The sequence below is a fragment of the Plutella xylostella genome, chromosome 17 (assembly GCF_932276165.1).
Source record: "Plutella xylostella chromosome 17, ilPluXylo3.1, whole genome shotgun sequence".
Lineage (NCBI taxonomy): Eukaryota > Metazoa > Arthropoda > Insecta > Lepidoptera > Plutellidae > Plutella > Plutella xylostella.
Genome location: NC_063997.1, coordinates 8,745,067 through 8,770,467, shown reverse-complemented (window position 1 = coordinate 8,770,467; position 25,401 = coordinate 8,745,067). Strand labels below are relative to the sequence as shown.

Below are 25,401 nucleotides of genomic sequence, written 5' to 3'. Positions count from 1 at the left end.
CCGTGGGGTTGGCATATGTAATTTTGGTGTTGCCATACAGGTGGTTTTCTAATTTAAATATAAACGTGTTGCTAAAATCAACGCTATAATGCGCATCAATAGAAACTATAGTGCCACAATCTTATCTGTTCCGGTGGCGACGTCGCTGTCATTGAATCCAGTGATGCCATCGATTAAATTTTGCCTATTTCTGGTTTAAACGACAACTCATTTCTGCTATTACCTATTTTTATAATTAGGTACATTCATAAGTATAGATAAATCAAAATATAGGGTCGATAGTAAATGAAAGAGGATATAATATATCAAACGACATTTGTTGTATAAAAAAATTGTCCACGGCAAACAGAAACAAAATAAGTTCTGATTATGTTCTGATATAAGACATTAAATCTAGATTTTACAATGATATAGGTATGTAATATCTGTGGGTCGTGGGAATAACGAGATAGAAAACTATTGTACTTAATTATTATTTATTTATTTATGAACACTTTATTTTTTTTATTTTCTTAAGTAACAAGAAACAAGAGCATAAAATTCAAAGAAATTCAGACAATGTACCAAGGCTAATTGCCAAAAATCCATTTCTTCCAGCCAACCCTTGATACTCGTAGTGGAAGAAGAAGATGTCATTAATCATCATTATTTCGTCTAAAATCGCTGCAGGTGCGAGAAATTCTTCTTGGTATACTGCCTAAGGTATAGGAACGCAGCTTCACTCACACCTGTAATCAAAGAAAAATAAAGATTATATACTTTCATCACGACCCATCCCGTCCCCACTGCTGGGGTACGGGTCTCTCGGGAAAATATTAATAAAATTACATGTAAGTATATGGGTAAAATTATTCGTCATATTTGGCAACACTAACCTGTAGCCGCTGCAACTCGTTCTTCCAATTTTTCTAACGGAATTAAAGGCGCCTGAATACGTTATTCTTCCTGCATAAAAGCCAATATATCTAGTATTACTTTTCTTGCATCACTTTTCAGCGCTTTTGGCATTATTACACCCAGAAAATCACAAAACAAATTAAATAACGTAGCGTCAGCCTCTTCGCAGAAATTGACAACTCAAATAACATAACGCACAGAGTATGAAAGGACGTTTGACAATGACGTCTCGTTAGTACACATTTTGACCACCGGAACAGATAAGATTGTGGCACTATATTGTTGAATACTGCCAACATGATGCAAAAGATTGAGGACGTCAAAACCAACCGCTTTATAAAGGCTGAATGAGTGAAGTGTAATAAGTGTAAATATAAATTTAAGATAAAAGACTGTGAATGTATGGTATCCATTGAAGTCGTTACCATGGTAATTTAAGTCGAAAATGGCGTAATTTATTTCAGACCGGCTCGTCCGGTTCAAGAACTAAATTATGTATTGAATTTATGGTGATAGTGACAAGAGTCCTACCAATTTTGATTGTACTGTCGAAGTGTTTACGAATCAAACTAGTACAAGAAAGTTAGGTCGTATGAACGCATTGGTATTATTATTGTTAATATTCGTCAGTTACACAGATACATGTGATTTTATATATTTTGGACCAAGAATATCAAATACTCAAACATGTCAGGACATATTTTAGATAATTAAGCATTTATAGCCATTTTTAGCTTTAATGAAACAAAATACTTAAGTTAAGATCTGTAAGGTACGATATGAGTCCGGTGGGACAAAACAAAAGTTTTTATAATTTTAACTTTCATATAGTCAGCTTGATATTGAAAAAAATAAAGTTGCAATTTAAAAAGACATACATAAATGTATATTTTGTGTAATAAATAATGCCTACATGTGTAATTATAACAAAAAAACAAATGTATTTTTAACTTCCACTGCCTGGTTGTATTTTAATTTAAATTATTTGTAAAAAAAAAACTGGTCACAGTGAGTTGAGCATTAAAAGTTTTCACACAACTATTGACTAAATAAATCTACTATTAGTCAATACCTGTCGTTTTATTTTATACCCTACTTAAATATAGTTCTATAAATAAGTTAAAATTCGAAAAATATGTACAAATTACTTTTATTTTGTTGCATATCAAGTCTATTCGGTTTCGTTTCTTTACAATAAATAGGTACATACATTACTTCTGAGTATAAAAAACTGAAATGTTGCCAAAAAAATATAGCACAACATAATTTCAGGATTTAAAAAATGTCTTGATTTCATGCAATCCCCTCTTAATAACACATGTCCTGGTGAAAACTGCTGACCCTCCGTCGTGATATCACCAAGCGTTCAATTTTGATTGCGATTACACAGTTCCACATTATTCCTGAAACAAGGAGAAATTGTTTTAAGAAAAAAAAAACACTTTTCAAGTATATCGATTGTTGGAAACATAACCTAGATGCATAAGGGCTTGTAAGTACACAAAACTGCGTTGCGACGTCGCTGCATCGCAAAAATCCGCGACTGTTATGACAGTTTTTCAGGGGGAAATGCTTGATTAGGTACTGTCGCAGGTTTTAGGTGGAAAAGTTTATCCTTTCAGTTTTGAAGTTCAATTGTGGTTGTGGAACAAAATCATATTCACTTTACTAACGTTGAAAATAAATAAGTTGGTAAGAATACGGCACCGCAGTGCATTATCAATTTAATTTCATTGCATAACCTCACATAGGGCAAATAAACCTTTGTATTGGTTCATACATTTTTAAACAACGATGCAATAAACACACTATAAAACTCATTACATCGTTTATGATAACATGTTTTCCTGAAACCTGATTGGTCATTTTTAAATAATTTAATTTCATTATAATATTATTGTAACCTTTAGTTTTAACTTAAATTAATAATCTCGTTTTTAAACTCGCCAAGAAGTTTAATATCTAGTTGACCATGAACACAGAACCTACTTTTTTTGAATCGAAACCCTAATTGTTATTTCCAATTTTATATTATTGAAATTGGTAAAATATTTCCTTTAAAAATTATGACGATAAGCATTTATAGATAAATGTTTTTGTTGGTCCGATGTCATAAATGCAAATAGACACATCGTTTATTTACTAAAAAGACGGATCGAGTCTGAAACGGTTCATCCACAGTCGATTGACCCATGAACTTTTAGCCCATACAATATTTCGACCAACAAACGTATCTTCCACAAACCACATACAAATTTATAGGCGAAACGTTAGTTGGAAGAAAACCTGTGGGCTACCAGTTCGTTGATTCATCGACAGTTGATTTACCATTTCATCCCCAATATAAATCATCTCATAGCACAAAAACACAAAACGCCTCCTCACCTGTGCGTCAACCCTCCACATCAGTTGGCGGCCAACTCTTTAAACCCATTAGCCAACGGCTGCACCTGCTGCGGGTCATCGCTGCGCCGCCACAGCCCGTAGACTCGGCCGGGCGAGCTCTGCCACAGTCGCACCGTGCCGTCTTCGGACCCGGTGGCGTAGAGTTCGCCGTCGGGCGACCATCGCACGCAGTGGACTGGCCCGAAGTGGCCTTTGTTACATTCTGCGGGTGCGAGAGGGTATTTTAAGGGTTGGTGGAGAGTTGTAAAAAACTATTAACTTAACTGTTAGAATATGCTGGGGAGCTGAGTAACATAACATACAAGGTAGTATATGCCATACTTTTAACCACTTTTAGCCAACTTTCTGGTATACATCTAAGAGCCGCTTTACTCCATCGGCATCGATCGGGTATCAAATCATAATAGTTTGCTCAGTAATTTAGTACGTAAATAGATCTCGAGTGGAGACCACGAAATTGCAAGTGTCACTGGTGTGGTGAGCCTTCTCGCTATCAGGACCATTCTGGCCAACGACAGTGTTGTGGCGCTCACTGGGCGAGGCCTATATCTAACAGTGGACGATTACTGATACATCTAACAGTAGACTATGCTTTCTGATTGACTTCTCATGTAGTACTGTATCTACTCCTGATTAAGAACACCACATAACCAACATACCGATCTCATTCCCCGAGTTGTAGTCAAACTTGTAGACCTTGAGGTCCTCGCCGCCGCACACGAAGGCGGCGCGGCCGGGCGCCAGCGACGCGGACAGGCACTTGGTGGGCACGCAGTAGGAGCGCATGGCCCGCATCGTGTCCGTGGAGTAGAAGGCCACGTTTGTACCTGCGGGTGGGAGGTAAAGAGTTTCAGCTAGGGTAGGAGGTTGAGAGGTAAGCTAGGGATGCCCCATCTGAATCGATCTTCTGCTAGATAGATTCACGGCAATACAAATTTTTGAAACGATTAAATTGTATTCGATCGACGTAATGGGAGAAGGGCCTAAGAATGAAAGGTCTAACCTGGATTTCGATTTCGAGTGTTTAGATTAGATAATCAGCAGTGCTTTTGATGTGTAGGGAGCTTCTGATGTCGGTTGTTTAGATTTATAATAAGCAGTAGTATCGTGCGCAAAGAGTCGCAAGACAATACGTTTTGTCGCTCGCATAATTTGGACGAATAATCTTCTTTATAAGGCAGGTGATTGTATGATCACTTTTGAATGACCTGTCTAATAATAAGCACTAAATGGCTGGAATTATAGACATAGACGAAATTAAGAGAACAATATGTAGTCTGAAAATTTCTGTTTACTTACACAAATATTCAATATTGAAGCATACAATATGGTAGATTGTCGGTGGGTTTTTTATAACGCTGATTTTAATTTATCAATGATTTGAATTTTTGTTCTTGTAGAAAGTTTTATTAATTTAAATCTAGGTTTACGATATATCAATTTGTTTGAAAAATATTATCGTTTTACATATCAATACATAAATTAGTTTATATTGATGTTATTGATTTCGTAATAATTTATTCCGCATTGATAAATGTTTTTATTTAATAATCTTATGACAACCAACAGTAAGAGCCGCAGGACGTGATTAAGCTAACTTTTTTTTTAAGTACTGAATTCGTATGATATGGAATACCTAACTATTTTTTCACAAAATTTGTGGGTTAGACTAGTTGACCTCCAAAGTGACGATATAATACCACTTAAAGTATTTATATTAAAATAATTAATAAAATATAAATAAACTCACCATGTGCCACGGTCAATATAGCCCCATCTCTTGATAGTTCCAAACTATTTGGAACGGAAGGAAATTCTATTTTGTGTACCTCCTGAAAACAAAAGAAGATACAAATTAGGTGACAGTGACAGCGTTAATAAAATTAAAATCGGTAGCAGTTGGAAAAGAAAAGCCGAAGACAGAGCCTTGTAGCGCTCCTATCTCCAGTTCCTATATTCACAGATCTTATGCCACTTTGCGTATCAACGACCAAAATTTACCACCGCAAAGAAAGGATTGGCCAGTTTGTGAACTGTCCGACTGCTAGGGTGCGCCTGACGTTTAAAGTAAACTACGCCATTCGGGAAGTCGCTACTTTAATGCGACTTTCCATGTATTCACTGGTGATGATAATAATTGGGAGAGACCTATGTCCAGCTGTGGAATATTACGGGCTGATGATGATGATGACGAGGGCACTGACCTGGCCGGAGGCGCGGTCCCAGATGCGCAGCGTGCCGTCGTCTGAGACGGAGGCGATGCGCGCGTTGTGCAGGAACACGGCGTGCCGGATACTGCTCGTGTGCGCAGGGAACTTCTCCACCGCTGTGGGGGGAGCTGGTTAGTACACTTCGGAGAGCTAGATCGTATGCAGTGGCGTGCTTTGGGAGATTTATGTCCAGCAGTGGACTGCTATAGGCTGATGATGATGATGATGACACTTCGGGTTTACACAATGAATATCCCGTATTCATAGAACTAACAAAGAGTTAGATAAACGGTATAGCTATATGTTACTAATCTTCCACGTCTTGTTTGCTTTACGATTTTTTTTAACGTAACGTGTCGGAGGCCACATAAGAGTTAGACTAGGGTTTTTCATCGTGATGGAAGGATTAACCAGTCAGATTATAGTCAATCGTTGAATACCCTGGGTGCGCCGGATGTGTATACCTATAAGTTACAGTTGATATGCTACACCACTAGATAAGGTTTATTTTGTGCACTTCACAAGTTTTACGCATGTTGTCAATAATAATATATTCTACCATTGTCGGGTTCCGCACCTTCATGCCAAGCTGGTATCTAAATTAAAAACCCCATTGTCTATTAGATGTATTCTGAATACTGATCTACCCTAACTGAATATAAGGAAAATTCAATACCATGAATGAAACAAACAAAACATAAGCTTGCATGAATCAACGCTACAGAAAGGGGTTGGCCTTGTGGCGGTTACTGGGGCATTTTTAGCTTTATTATCCTTAATTAAAACTGATATTTCTTATATGGAATGTTACGAAGCGGAAGCGGCTGTACTGACCTAAATATTGCTCAATAACAGAAAATGTTATAGATAAATACGCAATTAATCACACAAATGAATAATTAGAATAATCATAGGAAATTGATTATGGCAAAACAATGCAAAGTTATTTCCTATGAGAATGCAAAAAAGGGCATTTACATAAATAAGGTGTTGAAAATAATTGTTATGGTGATAGGGGTCAGCAAGCGGTAATGAGGTAACCTATCAGGTAGAGGAATAAAACTATTGTAACGTCTAAACACGTGAACGTGAAGTCTCTTTGTATAAATCTTGTACGAAATGTGTGATAAAGATTGTACCTACTGTTCTTGGGATAGTAAGTGGATACAGCCCATAATGACCAACAAATACCTATCTAGGATTTCTATACATCCTGGTCTTCTGAAACTAGTCTATCTATACAAACAAAGCACTCCCGAAAAACATGTCCTATCCTACCCATGGTCCCTGAAAAACAGCGAAGTCCTTAGGTACATTTGTGATGGCAAAAAAGCTCTCTTCCAACTTAGACCTAGTTTCACCATAGTCTGTTAGATCGTTTAACACCCCTGTTACATTGTGTCATCTAAAATAAAATTATCCACCATGTTCATCTTGAATTCTTGTCATAATTATGTCAAAATTCAACATCTCATCCCTTGTTATAATCTAACAGGGGTGTTAATGATCGAACAGAGTATGGTGAAACTAGGCCCCAATTTTCATCAGTTAACTCACGTCCAGCCTCCGGCTTGTTGAGATCAAACACTCGGATGAGCTTCTCGTTGCTGGCGGTGAGCAACAGCGAGTCGTCCGCGCTGAAGTTGACGCTCTTCACGATGTGCTCGTGCTCGAACGTATGCACCACCTCGCCGTAGCGCGCGTCCCATAGTTTAGCTGCAATCAGGAGGTTTTACTTTACAATATAAAAGTAATATAAAATATTTCTAGTAGCAAGCAAAAACACTTGTATACTACAATAACAATATACAATAGGTGGCCTTATACGATAATAGTTACGAATCCATCTCTTACACACAACCTTTATCAATGTGCATAAAATACAGAGACCATTTCTATTAAGAAATTATGATGAGAAATACAATTTCAAACAAAGTATTGGAATGTATTTAATGTATTATCACTACCAATGGTGTAGTGGTTAGTACTTTCATCCCCAGCAGGGGCTGATAACATTGCAAGTGTTAAGGAAGGAAATTGGAGGAAGCTCATGTTCTGCAGTGGGTGTCCAGCTGTGCATGTGTTTCTTCCAATACTGTTAAACAAAGAATTAACCTGAAAAGTCTGCAGCACCACTGGCTGCCAGGTTGGCGTTTTGTGTCAGAGCGACTCCCCACACGGCTCCCTTGTGTCCCTCGAAGGTGCCAATCCAATCCCCTGTCTCTCCTTGCCGCAACATGGGTTTTCCATCTAGAAAAATATGTAGGAGAATAATTAATTCCTAAACTTTGAAAGGTTTCATGAAAAAAAGTACTTTTATTTTAGGAATTCAAGAAAAGTTTCATGTTTATCAGGATTATCAGACTAACTTTTTCTAAATATTAAGTTAATATAGTTTTGGAAATTATAGCTAGAGATTTAAATATAATTTAAGTAGCCAGAATATTATATTTCAGAGTCCTAGTAAATACAATATTTTACATTTACAATACATAAAATGCAATAAAATTTGTGTGAGTAATATCAATTCATCTTTATTCTATAAAAACCACAATACAGATTAACAACAAGGTATGCAAAGGACATTCACAATCTTTTCCTCTACAGCAGTGTGATGCAAGATATGTTATACATTTTCTTATAAGAATACAACCATGTCAAGTGTAACTGAAGACCTTGATTGAGCACAAGGTAATCCACACCAATGAGTGAAATGTCAACATGTTTAACAGGAACAATACTGGCCCTTTACAATTTGCTACCATATTCTTTGCAAGTATTGCAACATGCATGCATGACCAACTATGCAACACCATAGCCAAGGCAAACCTGTTGCAGGGAAGTACGCGGCCGGACATTCAAGGTGCTTCCTGCTTAGCCGGAAGACAAGGTCACCATGGGCACAACACAACATGACTAGAATCAACAACCGGTGCTCGCTAACAAGGAAAGTGAAGGTCCCACATCCATCACCGCACACAACATCTGTTGCGAACAAGCCTCCGTCATTCCACCCGAAGACACTTGCGGGTCTTCCACCTACAACTAGGTCAAGGATTAAAGCACCCCCGCGCACAAAATATTCGCCAAAACTCACCTTTGCAGGCCGAAATCAAATAAAATCCGTCCTTTGTAACGTCACTAAAATCCAAATGCACGACTGGACGAGTATGGCCACCGCATGTGAGAGGTACTTGCTTAAAAGTTGTCATTATGTTTCAAATATGTAGTTATTGTACTTTTGAAAATAAAACTAAATTTCTTTGAATAACTAAAAATTAACCTAGTGAGTCTGATCGTGCTGAATGTTGACAATCGACTGATGATGACGGAAAAAAGAAAGAGAAAGAAAAGAACTCGCAGTGTTACCAAACTTTAAAAAAATATATGACTTTAGGTTCATTTCAGTATCACGCGACTTATCTACTGATAGGTCTGACAAAATAAAAACCTCTCATTTCCCTGATTCTCAAAATCAAAAATGAGCGCTCCGATGATCTAGGTACATCTACAATCGCATGCTCTTTTGAGTTCTTCAAGTTTCGTTTGGGAAGGCGAGTCGACTTGCGCTGTGTGTGTCGCGCTTTCTAATATCATCACAGATTAGTGAATGAACGATTTGACTGACTGACGTGTCTTGTCTTGTCAAAAGTTGTAAACGTTGTCAAATCGAGCAAGTCGAAAACAATTTATAATTTTTCGCTGCAAAAATGGATTTCTTTTCCTCTATTCCAACACATATTGACTATGTCGGTCAAGCCAAAGCTGAGAAGTTATATCGCGCCATCATAACCCTATTCAGCATCGTCGGTTTTGTTTGGGGCTACATTGTACAGCAGTTTTCACAATCTGTGTACATTTTGGGTGCCGGTTTCATCCTAGCTGCGATCCTCACCGTGCCACCGTGGCCCATGTACCGCCGCAACCCGCTGAACTGGCAGAACCCGAAGAATACTGAAGAGAAGTCCACCACTGGCAAGAAAGGCAAAAAGTGATACTTCTGTGACTGGTTCTTGGTTGTATATTTATGATTGATCTTTTATTGTATGTGTTAAATAAATAGCTTTAAGGAATAACTCTGTTTAGTTTTATTATTACTTTCTCTGCAACAACTGGCTGAAGCCTACAATGAAAGGTAGTTAGATACCTATCAGTTTTATTATAAATTGATTATATTACTAAATAACAAAACACGTTATAATTTGACAATGCCTATCCGTTTATTAGCCATAAATCCAGCGCAATCAATCTCATCAAAGAATAAACAGAACATAAATTACACCTACCTTAAATAGGCCACAATAGCAATAAGCAATGTACTTACCTACACAAATTTAATAAATAATATTTACATGAGTCTACTTATGAGTAGTTAAAACTGTATATTAGTTATAATAATATCATAATGCCAAAATAAATATCTAAACTCATTTCACAAATAACATAACAACTAAGTAAATAAAATTATGAGGTTCATAAATCTTCATTAAAGTTGAATTTCTCCCTTAAATTTTTAAAAACATTATATATTCTATTCTCATTGCAAACATTACAGTCTGGGGTGCTTTGAGTTGCTTCACTACTCTGAGTTTTGTCATCAGCATCACTGGTCTTGTCACCGCTATGAGAAGGTCCAGGCTCATCATTTCTATCTTCTTTTGATGATGAATTATCACAATCTTGTGGTTTTTCCACTGGGGTTTCTTCAGCTACAACATCTTCATCGAAGATATTGACATACTGTTGCACAGTGATCATAGCAAACATAAAGGTCACACTGTAGTTGACAATAGTTAGAGACAGAGGCCCCAGCGATAGTATAAACACAGCCATTGCGAAGAGAAGGGCTGATAGAAACTCACTGCATCTCCTGAAAAGACAAACATGTTTACATAAGTGTTATGTTATGGATAATAAGGTATGTATATGAATTTATGGTGTATGTATGTTTGTAACAAATAAACTGAAGAAACAATAAGCTAATTACCAAAATTGAACTTTTATGTTTGGGTCCTACAGGCTACTTTTTATCTGGGGACTAATAAAGTAGAATGTCTTACTTGTTTCGTCTTGGTCCTTCTATTTGCCACACCGCACTGGAGCAAACTGACATTATTAGGCCAGTGTGGTATGAGGTATCAGGCTTTAGCACCATTGAATACCTGAAACAGTATATAAATGATAAAATAAATGTATAACTTATACAATATTTTTAGGTTATTTATTATCATATTGGAATTCATGAAAACTTACTTAAAATTCCTAGCCCAAGTTAACAAACATGGCACATTTATTAAAGTCACAACCATCCACAAGAAGAACATCATGGTATGAAAATGCAAATTGCTCAATTCCTCGTCCATCTCATGATCTGACTTCCTTCTTCTTCTAGACTTCTTTGATTCTTCTTTAGATTCTACCTCTTGTCTAGTCTCGCTGTCAGAAACTGCTACTAATGCTTGAGTTTCTTCCGACTTGAATTCTTTATCTTTAATTGCATTATCTATGTCTGTATCTTTATTTTCGTTCTCTGTATCTTTATTATTGCTAACATCTACAATCTCTTTAGTTTCTTTTGGATTATTTTCTTCACTCGTTTTTTTCGCACTAATTTGACTAGTAGTATCTTCTTTGGGCACTAAGGCTGCGTTACTCTGAGTATCAGTTTCTGTGTTAGGTCGTTTTTTCGAGAACACTCGACAAATTCGAGCGGCTATTCTCGCCATAATTTTGTATACGTAATCTTCTAGGTACTCTTCGTACATTTTTGAGATCTGAAAATAGAATAGAAAAACGAAGCTGAGTCAAGCGTTTAAATTCTCATGGGTCACCGTTAGACGATTATAGATTTTAAATTCAGCTAGAGTCATATCAGGGGACACCTAATGTAAAATATGACTCACCAACTGTTCATATTGTATCCCACTCGCATATTCCAGGACCAACACCAACACCCACAATAAATTCTACACACCAAAGGGTGCCCCCACACCCACTAACCACTACACTCAAACACCACCCTTACCATAAACGCATAGAACGCGGCGCCGGCGGCCAGCGACGCGGCGCCACACGACAGCGGCGCAGACATCACCAGTATGAGGCTCACTAGCAGGGGCAGCTTCTGGAGCCCTGACGCCACCTTCTCGGCCAGGTTGGGGCCACCGCGCCAGACTATCCTGTAAGGGGAAAGGATTATTGTTAATGAAGTGTTGCTAACAGCAGTGATGCTACCAGCGGTAGGTATTAAAGGATTATGGGACATAAAGTGATGTTGGAACCAGCGGTAGGTATAAGGTAAGTATGATTTTTGAACCCTAACGGAAAATTAGGTAGTTAGTGGTGCAATGATTCGAAAGCGTTTTAGATAAACTTGACTTTGGCTTCTTAGCGAAATTATGTGTTTTAAGGCAAGTTTTTCATACTATTTTAACTTCCACAAGTAGACTTCATGTCTCAATAGCTAAAACGTCCTAAAACTTTTCTATGAATAATCGGGTTAGTTATTGTGGGTCTGTGTTCTTATCGTGTAAACCCCACTTTAGGCATTCTAATTTTATTTTCCAGTAGTTTTTCAACACCCGCCGCTCATAAATTCAAACCAAAGCTCTCACCTAAACAGCAACCGATGCGCCAGCTGAGACGAGGACACCATGACAGCTAGAAACGCCAGCGCCACCACATTGACCAGCCCCAGGGCGGCCAGGTACGCCGGCAGAACTAGGAGGGACTTGCAGAAGTAGCGCAGCTCCAGGTGCTTCCAGCTCGAGCTCTCGAATACGAAGGTTAGGGTTGGGATTGTCCTGGAAACGGTGAAGGGTATTGCAATAAATTATGGGTGTGTACTTCATGACTGAATAGGTATTCTTTGAAACTGGATATTTATCACAATAGTAGATACTCTTCTCCGTTTGAGTTAGTCAGTAATGGAACTTTGTCATTGCTCGCGAGAGTATATGTTAGTAATCTTGCTGTGTAACCTGTGTATGTGTTGTGTTAAGTAATATAATATAAACACTCACACCTTGTACTAATGTACTCCCTTGCGGGGTAGGCAGAGGTGCATTGCCGCACCCACTTTTCGCCAGTGTTTATGTTAGTCCCAATGTAATAGGGGGCGGGCCTATTGCCATTTTACGGGCACATCCAAGACCCGAGAACAAATATCTATGTTTAAACAAATATCTGCTCCAGCCGGGACGAACCCGGGACCTTCGGCTCAGTAGTCAGAGTCACTAACCACTATGCCAATCGGCCGTCTATAATATACTTTAACAAACAAACAATACTCACATCAAACCCAAAACAGCGAACCGGCTGTAAACCAGCGAGTAATACGGTTTGACTCCGTCGCTCATCAACGCACTATGCATCGACAGACACGAGCCCTCTTTCCACAGGTGTTGTAGGTTGGACCTAGCTGCTAGAAGCACTATAGCTGCTACGTAGGGCACTAGCACTGGAGTGTAGTGTCGGGTTAGCTGGGCTAGCCGGTGGTACCATGAGTTTGCGATGCTGGAATAGAAATGGTGAGGGGTTAGAGATAGGGGTGGTAAATTGATTGTTGTGGTATTAAGTACTTTGACTTCCGTTGAAGGATTTGAAGTTTATCATAAAAATTTGATACTTAGCGCTACGTAATACATTATTTATGTATCTCTCAAATAATAATGAAATTTTGCTGACTTTGGAATAATAATATGTGGGTACAATGGAGATGTATAATCGCATATATACCTTATCGTATAAGTGCACTGTGGATCCAGTAGTAGGGTGATTTTCACATGGTCTTTGTCATCTGATCCTACTGTAGAATTGGGGTTGCTTTTGAACAGTCGGAGTTTCATAGGAGATCGTTTCAGCTGCCTGAAAATAACGTTTCAATTACTGCATAGCAACAAAAATCCTGCATATTTATAATACAGCCAGTACCCAACCCTCCAAAGAAGCATATCTCTATAACTCTATCACCTGATGCCTTTCCTCACTCAGTGAATAAAGGTGAGTATTACAAAAAATAAGTGAACTATGAACCTATGGGTCAGGCAACTACATAGGTCATAAATTCTATGGCTAATATTTTTTTATAAACTTATACCATTTTTCAATACTCACGTAAAATAATGCGTATACTCATGATTCTCAGCCCACGGCACATGCACTTCAGCGGACGCATGGTACTGACTAGCTTTGCACCGCGGCGTCGGCTCCACATACAAGTAGAACGCCTGGTACACCCGGTTGAAGCCTGGCAGTATCAGTTCGTAGTACAGACTGCCCGCTTCCGTTTCCTGTCTGATCACTTGTTTTGAGACGGAGAAGTCTGACGGTAGGTCTACGGTGATCCGTCTAGACGCGAGGTCGTTTATGTCGACGTTTAGGACAATCTGAAAGGACATATTTAGATACTAGTAGATTTTAGATGTTAGTAAACTGTCTTCTTTGAATGTATGAGGAACATGATGACAATATACCGAGTTATAAGCCAGTGCTGCCACAGTTTACGCTGATTTCCGTCACAATCACATTGGCGTTGCAGTTGGTCAATAACCGAACAAAAGTTTAACGCCATGACAAAATAATTTATAATACCAACTGAGCAGATACAATTTGAACGGCTGGCTTTGTAAACTTTAAAGAAATATAGTAAAGGAAGTCTCCAACATGTCACCTTATACGATGAATTTATCTGTGGCTACATTACCCAACCCACATTATTTTTCGGTTAATTTCAAACCTCAGATCATAATTTAAAACCATCACAAAATACTTACAGGTCTCCTAGTAGGCGACACTCTCACCACCACGTGCGACCAGCCAGGATTCTTCGCCTTGACATCATGCAGGATGACAGTCGCCAGCTTCCGTCGCCCGAAGTCTGTGGCGGCGCCGGCCCAGCGGGTCAGATCGGATAGCGACGTCGCTTGTTTACTGGAAATGTATACGTGCTTGTGTTAGGTAGTGTTTATTTTACTTTGAGTTTTTGTCAAATGACAGAAACTTTCGGGCGTTTTTATTATTCGCTTATGTTTGGTAAGTAAAGTTGGGTTTCCTTTGCACTTATCAAATATCAAAATGAAATCATCATTATATCAAAAATGCATTCTCTTAACGGCCATACATTAATAGTACATTAGTCTAGGTAAGTAATATATTTATGTTTATTTACCAATATCGATGTGTGCCATACACATGCTGAGCGTTACACCCGAACAGCCAGTCCTTGTCGTCCGCATTGACTCCTTCTATCGCCACGAAGCGATTCTGAGGGTAATTCACCAGCCTTATCATCAGATACGTCGTTCTGGAACAAAAATAGCATATGTAGATTATTTAGTGGCATGTACCTATAGATTTGCTGATCTAATATTAGTATGACTGTGTAGGTCATTGATGTGTATACATACATAAGTAAATATCTATCACCAATACCTACTCGATTATGGTATACTTATGACACAGGTAGGTATTATGCAAAAATAGATTCTCTAGAATAAATACGCTGGACAGATGATATGTGCGTATGAACCTACCGATAAGATATCCTTCAGCGTTGTGATAAATGATATTTGCCTCTGTTATAATGTTAGACTAAGGCGAAGTAATGAGGCCATAATATTAATGGTGTTGTAAACATGAGAGTGTACTCCGAAATGTAGGTATCCAATACAAATTAACAATAGGTTTTATGGTTCACACTGTACAATTTGATTAGCTATTATTATTTACGAAACTGGGGCTGCTCTTGCTTTAGAAATACGAAGTTTAATGCAACGAAATAGAGACGTTGTTACGTTGTTAGCTGAACCGCTCTTCCGAATATCGTTAACATGACGCTAGAAAAAAATGACAATGTTATGTTTGTAAATTAGAATATTGCGCAATTTGACGCAGATGAGTCCAAGTTCAGCTGATGACGAAATAAACATTTCCCACACTAATGGGAACTCTGCCAACATACATTTTAGGATTTTGTGAAATATTTATTTGCTTTACATTGAAGCAAATAAAAAGATACGTATTCTATACAGTAAACGAAGTGTTGTGTGTAAAAACTGTTTTATCTACTTGTATAAAGAAGAAAATCCATTCATACCGATAAAAAGCTTAGCTTGCATTTATCAATTTATAGCAATGATAAACACGCCCTATTTATTATGATTTTACTTTATAAGCCGGTGGAATAAATGAGTAGAATTAGTAGTAGAAGATGAATGAATCAATGAAGTATAAAATTAAATAGATTTGTTATGAATATTAATTCGTCATTCTAAGCCCCAATTTCACCATAGTCTGTTAGATCATTAACACCCCCGTTACATTAGCTAGCTAATACATATATTATCTTCATCTCCATATTAAATTCTTAAAGTCAACAACTAATCCCTTGTTATGATCTAACAGAGTATGGTGAAGCTGAGGCGAAATGCCCAAAAACTTAATTCAGTTTGTCACACATTACACTCACTTGGTTATTTCGGGTCTGGCTATCTGGTAGACTCGCCGGTTGTCCTCGTACCAGAACGCGTCGGCCTGCATGCTCACCACCGCCCTCTTGATGTCAGGACTGAGTGTTGTGGAGCGGTTTGCCTGTAAATATTTCATGTAGTAATGTTTAGAAATTAAGCGCCATAAGAGAGGACGGATAAGATCTTATCCTCTCATTCGAAAGACTGTCTAGGATTAAAATAAAGGATTTTTCAGAAGTCTTATAAATAAAATTACATTCATGCTCTTATGGTGAAAGAATAGCTCGTAATGATAACTATGTATTTATAAGCGATAAGTCCGCCCTTGTATACCTACTTAGTTAAGAACAGTTATTATGTTATATGCTTTATTTTATTGTTCATCTGATCTATGTGTATACATGTATACAATAAAGTGTTTTTTTAAACAAATAACCATGCACTTCCAGATCACATCAGTGCAAATAGAAAGCCCCTATTAATAATGTTAATTTTTATCCTTACTTACTTGAAAGTACATCCTCGCCTTGCTCATGACCAACGGCTTGTCCTGCGTCAGCTGGTTGGTCGCCAGGTCCACTATAGAGAACAGGAACCGAGTGATGGTGATCACAAGCTGCTTGCACCACACTATGCTGACGTGGTCTGGAGACACCCACACACCTGGTATGGCGGTTGCCTGATAAAAATATATTGGTGTAAGTTGGTGTTATTATAAGTTAACCTGTTGAATCTCCTACAGTGATAGAAAGAGTATTCAAAACTAAAAATATCTATCTATATGTCCATTTCATTTACCTTAAACATCATGTTTTTATTTTTTGGCAAAGCAAAAGTATACAAAAGATAAAATATTATAATATATTCCAAATAAAAAATACAATAATTTGTATAGCTATGTAGCGGTGGTAGCTCAGTCGGGTAAGCGCCCGCTTCTCACGCCAGAGATGCGGGTTCGAATCCCGGCGCTGACATGTACCAATGAGTTCTTTTCTGAATTTAAGTACAATGTATACCATCGCTCTTACGGTGAAGGAAAACATCGTGAGGAAACCTGCATATCTAGATTTAGCACATCTAGATATGTGAACCCACCAACCCGCAGTGGACCAGCGTGGTGGGAAATGGTCCAAGCTTAGGAAGGCAGTTTAGACCTTGGGGATATGCACAAAGGTTCCATTCGAGAGAGCCAGGTGTAGGTACTTACACCCCCACAGAGAATAGAATAGAATAGAATAGAATATAGCTATGTAGAGATCTAAAAGTGACTTACCACAGCATTCAGATCACTATCATTTGAGGCGATCAGGCCAGATGGCACCAGCAGATCTCGGGGTCCATTGCCGAATGTCAGCAGAACCTTCTTATTCTTGACTTCTGGATTCCCATTAACATGCAAGCCCCATTCAAGGTCTATGCTTTTGTAATAATCATCCATGGCCAGGTCTGTGTTGATGACTGGAGCCTCCAGTGGTGCTGCCAGGGTAATAGCTATGTTGGCCACGTCTATGGTATCAGGATAGGCTAAGAGCCGCTTGGCTACTAAGCCTCCCTGTTGAACCAATTGTGTCTTTTAGTTGGTGACTATACTGTGTGCAGAAATTAGTTTTACATAGAATGTTGTTGGAAAATGGTAATAGAAGAAGTGGAAAAGAACTTATAAAATAATATTTCCATTGTAGATATAATTATTATTGCCTTATTATTGGTACTGGTGCTTGAGATATCAAATAAATAATACTGTTCACATATTTCTCACAATTTAACAAGAGGGGATGGACTCACCATAGAATGGCCAATAAGTATCACAGAGGTAGGCACTGTCTTTGTATAGGCATTTGTTTTATAGAGACTCAAGATCTTTCTGATGCAAGCAGCAGCATAGTCTGTTTGACTTGGAAGCACACCTCCATAAAGGCCAGACAAGTCTTCATTGAAGCTAACTGAAAATTTCATAGTGACACACATTACTGGTGATAAGTGGGTATGATAGAGATTTATTAGTAAAGTATGACAAAGAAGTTTGGTAAAAGGATATTGCTACTTTTACAGTTATCTTTTCAATTAAAAGTTCTTGTTGCTTTTTACAAAATGGTGACAATTTATCTGGATTACATTCATACTTAAAATTAAGTACAAGATGATACTCTAGTTATAAATAAATCAATTATGAAAATAAACATGATACTATTGTGTCACTTAGTATTTAGTATGGCAAGTTCGTAAGCCACAGTGATATGTGGGCACTAAGTCTTACCCATGAAATAGTCGAAGTGGAACTCATGTGGGCTAGACATTGCCTTTCTGAGAGCCACTGAAGCCAGGGAACGACCCTGCATGTGACTGCCAGAGTTCCCGGGGAGAAATAGCACTGGAATCCCATCAAACCTAAAGAAAAGCAAAGCAAATAAGTATTGTTATACTATTCGTTTTTAAATCTAAATGAAGATAGATTTGTTAAAGATAATCTTACCACATTTTACGGGCTTTTTCTGTAACCCTTCCTTCACCATAAGCGTATAATGCATACTGTGGATATATGCTGTCTTCAGGAACCGTAATACGCTAAAAATAATTTTAGTAATGATTAGCTGTTACTATTATTAATACTTAGTATTGTGATATAGCTATACTGTGTTTACTTACCACAAATTGTGGATATTCAAACATATAAGTCATGACACAATAATTTTGTCTATCACTGAAATGTGTATTTAGAAAGCCGAGTAGATACACAATAAAAAATAATAGTGAAATAATTTGAAAAAGGCTAGTGCTAATGATTTTTGAAAAATTCATGGTGGTATCGGTTTTGAATGTTATTTATAGGTAGATTGGATTTCGACATGAAATAACTGTAACATCTACATATTCTTTTTAATAGGAAAAGAATACGAAAACTATCATTCTCGTCTCGAGGGAAAAATTAATTTCACAATCACATCACATCACAATCACAACAAAAACCAAACTAAAAATAATTTATGAAGTGTCAACTGTCAAAAAAAAAACGGCAGTGAAAGCGAAATGTATCTGTCAATTTTAGGCCACCTGCACACTTCAAAGAACACGCTTACAAGATTTCTGTCCTTACACGCCGAGTAACTTCGCCTGTGTTAATCAGGCTTATTTTTATGAAATGTCTAGTCTAGTCTGTGTGCCTGACACATGAAAAAGTCAATTTTTGGTATTTTTATTATTTTGATTTGAGTTTTATTTAGAAAAAAGGGGTTTTCATAATTAATTTATAATGCTTACTCTATTGTTGCTAATACTAAGCCCCGTGATTTTATTTATATTTCGAGTAATGTATTTAATTATCAATGTGTTGACAAGTGACTGTAAACTAGAAAAGCCGCATCAACATTTGAGAACTTTATTGTGCATTGGATCCGGTGGCCACACTACGGAATTGTTGAGATTACTAAAAAGTATGAACTTGAAAATGTATCAGCCTCGTTTATACGTTGCAGCCGAAAGTGATGTTAGTAGTGAAGTGAAAATACATACTCTAGAAAAAGATGGTGCAAAGGAGTATAAGTTTTGTAAAATCCCCAGAAGCAGAAGTGTAAACCAATCGTATGTTTCTTCAATATTCAGCACTCTCCATGCCACTCTGTCTACTATTCCAATAGTCTACAATTTCAAACCTGATGTTATATTTTGTAATGGACCCGGAACTTGTATTCCCATTTGTATAGTAGCATTTTTATTAAGATGCGTATTTGTATTAGATTGTAGAATAGTATTTGTTGAAAGCATTTGTAGAGTAAGAACACTTTCGTTGACTGGAAAAATATTACAATGTTTTGCTGATATAATTATTGTTCAGTGGCCGCAGCTCAAAGATGTATGCTATAGAGGAAAATATTTTGGAAGACTAACATAATTTATGTAACTAAATAAAGCAAATTTTATTTAAAAGTGTATAATTAGACCAGGAGATCAATACAAACTAAGTTTCATTAGAGTAATGTTATTATAACAATTTGCTGTTAATCATAAAGGATTTTTAAACAGTAATTCAAGTTAGTACTTGTAAGTATCTTAATAAATCAATCAATGAGAGATTACTCTGGGATTACTGTTTAGCCTCCTTGGAGATTATTTTTGATACAACTTTGGAAAGAAGGAATTATTGGTTACATACCATACCAGTATACTGGTGTTCCATAGTTATGCTACATGAAGTGAGGAAAGTAAGTACTTCAAACTTCCACCATGTGGCATAGCCATAAGACAGCCCATGTACTGTGACAACAAAATTATAATTACGTGTAATTAAGTACATAACTATTTTTTACATCTATGAAGCATTTCCATAACAAAAAAATTGAACAAACATAGATAACAATAAGTGAATGTTTGGTACTGTTAATATATTAAGTACCTCTGTCTAAAGGATAAAAATGCGAAAAATAAATGTTAACATTGTTAGAAGATGCCCTAATATAACACATAACTTTTACTGAATTATGATAATTTAACAGCTACACTGTAACCAAACATGTACTTGAGGTAGGAATTTGGAAAGTAATTGATATAATAAATGTATATCCCATATATCAGATTTACTTTTTTCAACTGAATAAGATAATGATGAATAAGCAGTAAAATTGTCACCTAACCACACAAAAATTAAATATTTATGAATTAGCTATGTTTTTGTAACAAATTCAAAGTATATTAAAATAAAAACACCAAACTGGTAGGTAATAGATGTTTGATCAATCAGCAACCTTATATTGAGGGAATAACCCTTACCTTAATTAATAATTTAAACATTTGAATCAATAGCATAGTTTCAAAACATGTTTAATTTTATTCACTGTTTTTAAAATTCAGATCTGTACGTTACTTACTATCTTTGACATGTATGCATGAAATATAAAGAGGAAGACCTAAAAATTCAGTTGATAATGGACTTTTGTTCGTTTCTATAAATAGCTTGACTGTTTCATGACTATTATTCTTTATCAAAGTCCTAGTTTCATCGATTAAATAAAGCCTCATAAAACACGTATTTTTGTAAACTGAAACCCTGTATCACAATAACCAATAGCTAGACCAAGCTAAACCCACACAAATCTTGTATGATGGTTTATAATTATTTTAAATTTTTAAGCATCATAATTATTAATAAATATTACAATGTCCACAAACTGGGCAGAGTAGATCAAGGCACTGATAAAACTTACAAATTACATGTACAGTGGAAAAACATACTTATGTAACTGAATACAGTATTGTAGGTACTAATACCTACATTATTAAAGCAATAATCAATACTCACAATACAAAATATATTAAGGATGATGGATTCCAAATTTAATAGGTATGTTTAGCTAGAATCCCACTGTACCATATAATGTTGGCACAATTAATATATTGTACAAGGTACTTATCGTAATAAACTGGCTATAACACGTTTTAAAGGAATTTAAGTTACTCAAACGTACGAGTATGGTAAGAATTAATCTGCAAAATGATATTTAAATCCGAACTGTTTGTTGTTGTTTTGTTTTTTGATAATACTATGTAAATGTTGTTTTTGTTACCAGTTATCTGAAGAACATGACAGCTGTAAATTAGGGTTTTTTCGCTACAGGAGTTTCATTTATAATTTGTTACCATATTATTTGTTCATTGTTGTTTCCAATTTCCAATAGCCCAACATAATCCAAAAAAATTAAGAGTTTAAGGGCTTTACTCTCATTGACAATATTAACAAATCCCAATAAAAAAATTGGCAAAATCTATTTTCGAATTAGATCTGAACACCTACCACTCATTCATAAGTTAACTCTATCAAATATCACATCAGTCGCAGTTAATTACTTATGTGTTTTAGTCAAGCAATGCCAATCAAATTCAGTCATATTTTTCTGATCCATCAGTCTATTCAGCATTAAATTTGATAAATTAGTACATCAAACATATTACCGAATTTTCAAGAATAATAAATTTATATGCAATTGAGTTTATGTAAATATACAGAACTGATAACTGATCTGATAAGACATTTTAGTTAATTTGAAAAACGTTTCAAATTGAGTGCTGAATAATACTGATAGGTACATAAGTGGTTCCTTATTAAAGCTTTATTCAGTTGTGGGTATAATAATTACCTACTAAGTATCTTATTAATTATACATCAGAATTCTGACCAATAATTAATATAAGCCTCCATGAGTGACACATCTACAGTACATTCTAGCACATCATGTGCTGTCAGTTCCCAACCTGACTGACTAATTTATTTTACCTTCATGACAATCCATGGTCCAGTATGACTGCTTGCGCATGCTAAGAAGACCAATGATTTAGGCACATCTGAGATTACCATTTCATAGAAAACATCTAAGTAACAAAAATTTACACAAGCAATACAATAGTAATGTAAATACAATACAACAGTAGTGTATTCCTAAGTACAAAACAAATAGTTAAGTTTTATTATTAATGACTAAATAATAAACAAGAAGGTACTTAGATAACTAAAAGGCATTAAAATTAAGGCTTACTCTGACCAACATTAGGTTCCTGTAGATTGCTCGATTCTTGTTTATCACTGTCATCAGTTCTGCTGTCCATGTGAGATTTCCCATCATCAATGAGGTACATTGCTTCCTCATAAGTTGGCGGGGGAGGTTCTGAACTGGACGGCTGGGGTTTACTGGGAGGTGCAGCTGTTATTAATGCATCGTATGAAGGAGGTAGTGTTGCACTGGAGGCAGTGCGGGGTACCTGCCCACTGTATGCTTGCTCAGCTTGAACTGCAGCCATGTCCTGAAAGGTAAAAAATAATAATTGCCACGCAAGTATACCTACTTATGATAATTTAATTTGCATAACTAATCAGTTTGAGTTAATATACTTTTAAACAAGAAAGTCAAAATTGTATTGTGTTAATTTAAATGTATGATTAGTAGGTAGGTAGGTTTATAAACTTAGTGATTGATCAGAAGTACCTACTGCTTTCTTATCAGCTAAAAATCCTCTATTGCTCTGCTGGACATAGGCCTATCTCCAAAAGGCACTTAACTCACACAGTACTCTATCTCAATGTTTACTGACTATTTATACCATTACCACCAATCAAATGTAGTATTTTTAATAGAATTTCAGAAAGATAAACATGCTAAATTCGTGTTAATTTAGTAGATAAAATACACCAAACACACTTACCCTTATTAAAGCGCGCTGATGTAGTAGCATTTGAATGACGCTTTTCCTACGCAAATATAGCATGCTCTTCACGGCTACCATCATTCCCGAGCATATAAATATTGGTCCCACCAGCCACATGTGTCCCAAATTGCTCAAAATGTAACCATCGGCATCTCCCAATGCAAGGACAGTGATCACAGTGCCCACCGAGAACAACACCATCGACAGCACGAAGTAGGAGTAACTAGTGCAGTCACAACGACCAAATCTTTGATCTTCATCATAGTCAATATCACGTTGACGAAGTCTATGTAAACGTTGTCTAATAAATGGGCTATCAAAGACGGTAGCCATTTTATAACAATGTTATTTATAACCTACACACTTTCTACAATTTGTGTAACATGTTATTTAAATTGAGGGATTGGAGTAGTCTTTTTTAATTAAAAGCAATAGTAAATGCAATGCAAACACAACCAAAACAATTTATAAATCTACTGTATCTTTTAGTTCGTCAAACAGAATCAACAGAACTTCACTGTTATTTGTTTTTTTTTGTTGTTTTTTTTTTTTTTTTGGTATTTTTTTTTCCTTTTCACGGAAAAGGCTAAGGGCATTATCCCATACCGCCTGGTCTTATTTAATTTTGTCTTCTATGTGATTTTGTTCGAGGCCAAAGGCCTTGTCTTTCGTTGTAATCTTCAAATTTTCTTGTAAATATAAGGTCGAAACCAAGTCTTCAGTATTATATTGTCGAGGCTTATAGCCTTGTCTATCGTTATGTATCGTTATATCAGGGTACTGTGTATTTTCCGGTATTTGTTATTTTTTTCAAATAACTCCAATCGTATTTTTTATATACTCATATATGGGGTAGAATGTATCCGTATTCTTGAGAAGATCCTGAATAGAGCGCGGGACATCCAGGGCTTCTTTGTATAAATCCAGTAAATTGTCAATAAGAATAATCCTTTGTAGATTAAATGCAGAGCAATCAAAAAATATATGATCCAGGGATTGAATTATATCGTTATTACAGTATGTGCAATTTGGGGAAGGTATCATTTTTAATCTAAAAAGGTGTTCATTGAATCTGCCATGTCCAAGTCTTAAACGGCAAATAGTTGAATAAAAGTTTCTGTTTATAAATTTTCCTTTGATGAACCAGGGTTGAGTAATGTCGGAGTTGATAGAGCTGTACCATTTTCCTTTACTTTGGATTGTTTCATGCCAATGAGTCATCCATTGGTCTTTTATAATATTCTTGATTAAAACTTTGCAGTCTGAACCTGGCAACTTAATATTTTTAATAGGTATTTGTTGGATATAGGGATTTTTTACTATGGAGCTGGCAAGTTTATCAGCGAGGTCATTACCCGAAACGTCAATGTGTGAAGGTGTCCAAATAAAGCGGATTTCTCTGTCTTGATTGAGCCAAAGCCTGCTATAAATCTGCCTGATGTTGTATATGATGTAATTTGTGCCACTACTATAAGAAGGATTTGATAAAGCCATTAATACACTCATGCTGTCCGAAATGATCAACCATTTCTTGAAATTAAGGTTAGTTGCTTCTATGTATTCTAAGGCTGCATAAATGCCCTGAGCTTCTGCTGTATATATGCTTGCATTAGAAGGTAATCTTAAGCCATGACCCAATTTATAAGCAGGAACATAATATGCCATAGAGACATTATCGTTACATTTAGAGCCATCTGTATAAATTTGCTTAAAGTCTCTGTATTCATCCAATCTATTGTAAACAGCATATTTGTCAGTCAGTGTCCTATCTATTTCAATATTAAGGCTACAAAATTTGCTTCCATACGTTCCCCCATAGCAGGGCAAAGTGGTACTATTGTGAATATTATATTCACTCTTAAATGTTAAAATTTGATGAATGTTATGACATAGGAAATGATAAGAATTATACTTCAATAGTTTGGAAAGAAGAAGATTGTCAGTTTCAGACAACAATCTTAGAATAAAATTGTATTTTAAATGACTAAATCTGATATTTAATGGACACAAGTTACACTCAATTTGCATTGAGTTAATAGGAGTTGATTTAAAGGCACCCAAAATTAATCTTAAATTAATATTTTGAATCTTTTCAAGTTTATTTACTAATTTTGAATCAATGCAGTAACAGAAAAAACTATAGTCAAAGTGACTTCGAACTAGGGCTTTATATAAAGTTAAAAGAATCTTGGAATCGGCACCCCACTGAGTGCCAACCAAAGATCTCA

The 25,401-nt window shown here is 36.3% G+C and overlaps 5 protein-coding genes across 6 annotated transcripts; 2 read left to right on the top strand and 3 right to left on the bottom strand.

The window, feature by feature from the left end:
• Positions 1-2,031: 2,031 nt before the first annotated feature.
• On the bottom strand, positions 2,032-8,849 carry LOC105390627 (serine-threonine kinase receptor-associated protein). The gene is made up of 8 exons (XM_011561964.3): positions 8,611-8,849; positions 7,629-7,763; positions 7,071-7,229; positions 5,508-5,629; positions 5,054-5,135; positions 3,963-4,130; positions 3,283-3,505; positions 2,032-2,300 (listed from the first exon to the last, which is right to left on the bottom strand). The coding sequence occupies exons 1-7, from the start codon at positions 8,723-8,725 to the stop codon at positions 3,303-3,305; spliced, it is 984 nt and encodes a 327-aa protein (XP_011560266.3). The 5' UTR covers positions 8,726-8,849; the 3' UTR covers positions 2,032-2,300; positions 3,283-3,302.
• Positions 8,850-9,151: 302 nt separating this feature from the next.
• On the top strand, positions 9,152-9,589 carry LOC105390628 (signal peptidase complex subunit 1). Its single transcript, XM_011561965.3, has one exon. It carries the CDS (start codon positions 9,224-9,226, stop codon positions 9,506-9,508), a length of 285 nt encoding a protein of 94 aa, XP_011560267.2. The 5' UTR covers positions 9,152-9,223; the 3' UTR covers positions 9,509-9,589.
• Positions 9,590-9,711: 122 nt separating this feature from the next.
• LOC105390629 (GPI inositol-deacylase) lies at positions 9,712-18,983 on the bottom strand. Of its 2 annotated transcripts, XM_048626631.1 has the most exons (18): positions 18,836-18,983; positions 18,629-18,794; positions 18,456-18,547; positions 18,240-18,370; positions 17,768-17,925; positions 17,256-17,534; positions 16,491-16,661; positions 15,982-16,103; positions 14,683-14,817; positions 14,288-14,444; positions 13,629-13,900; positions 13,251-13,379; positions 12,807-13,028; positions 12,128-12,316; positions 11,539-11,692; positions 10,767-11,287; positions 10,574-10,675; positions 9,712-10,383 (listed from the first exon to the last, which is right to left on the bottom strand). In XM_048626631.1, exons 1-18 carry the CDS (start codon positions 18,844-18,846, stop codon positions 9,987-9,989), a joined length of 3,408 nt encoding a protein of 1,135 aa, XP_048482588.1. In that variant the 5' UTR covers positions 18,847-18,983; the 3' UTR covers positions 9,712-9,986. The 2 variants fall into 2 exon arrangements, with proteins under 2 accessions (XP_048482588.1, XP_048482589.1); XM_048626632.1 differs by having other exon boundaries at positions 18,629-18,969.
• A 141-nt stretch (positions 18,984-19,124) lies between these two features.
• LOC105390630 (UDP-N-acetylglucosamine transferase subunit ALG14 homolog) lies at positions 19,125-20,545 on the top strand. The gene has a single exon (XM_011561968.3). The coding sequence runs from the start codon at positions 19,233-19,235 to the stop codon at positions 19,869-19,871; it is 639 nt and encodes a 212-aa protein (XP_011560270.3). The 5' UTR covers positions 19,125-19,232; the 3' UTR covers positions 19,872-20,545.
• Positions 19,895-23,692, bottom strand: LOC105390631. Its single transcript, XM_011561969.3, has 2 exons — positions 23,171-23,692; positions 19,895-22,771 (listed from the first exon to the last, which is right to left on the bottom strand). The coding sequence occupies exons 1-2, from the start codon at positions 23,504-23,506 to the stop codon at positions 22,496-22,498; spliced, it is 612 nt and encodes a 203-aa protein (XP_011560271.1). The 5' UTR covers positions 23,507-23,692; the 3' UTR covers positions 19,895-22,495.
• Positions 23,693-25,401: the final 1,709 nt, after the last annotated feature.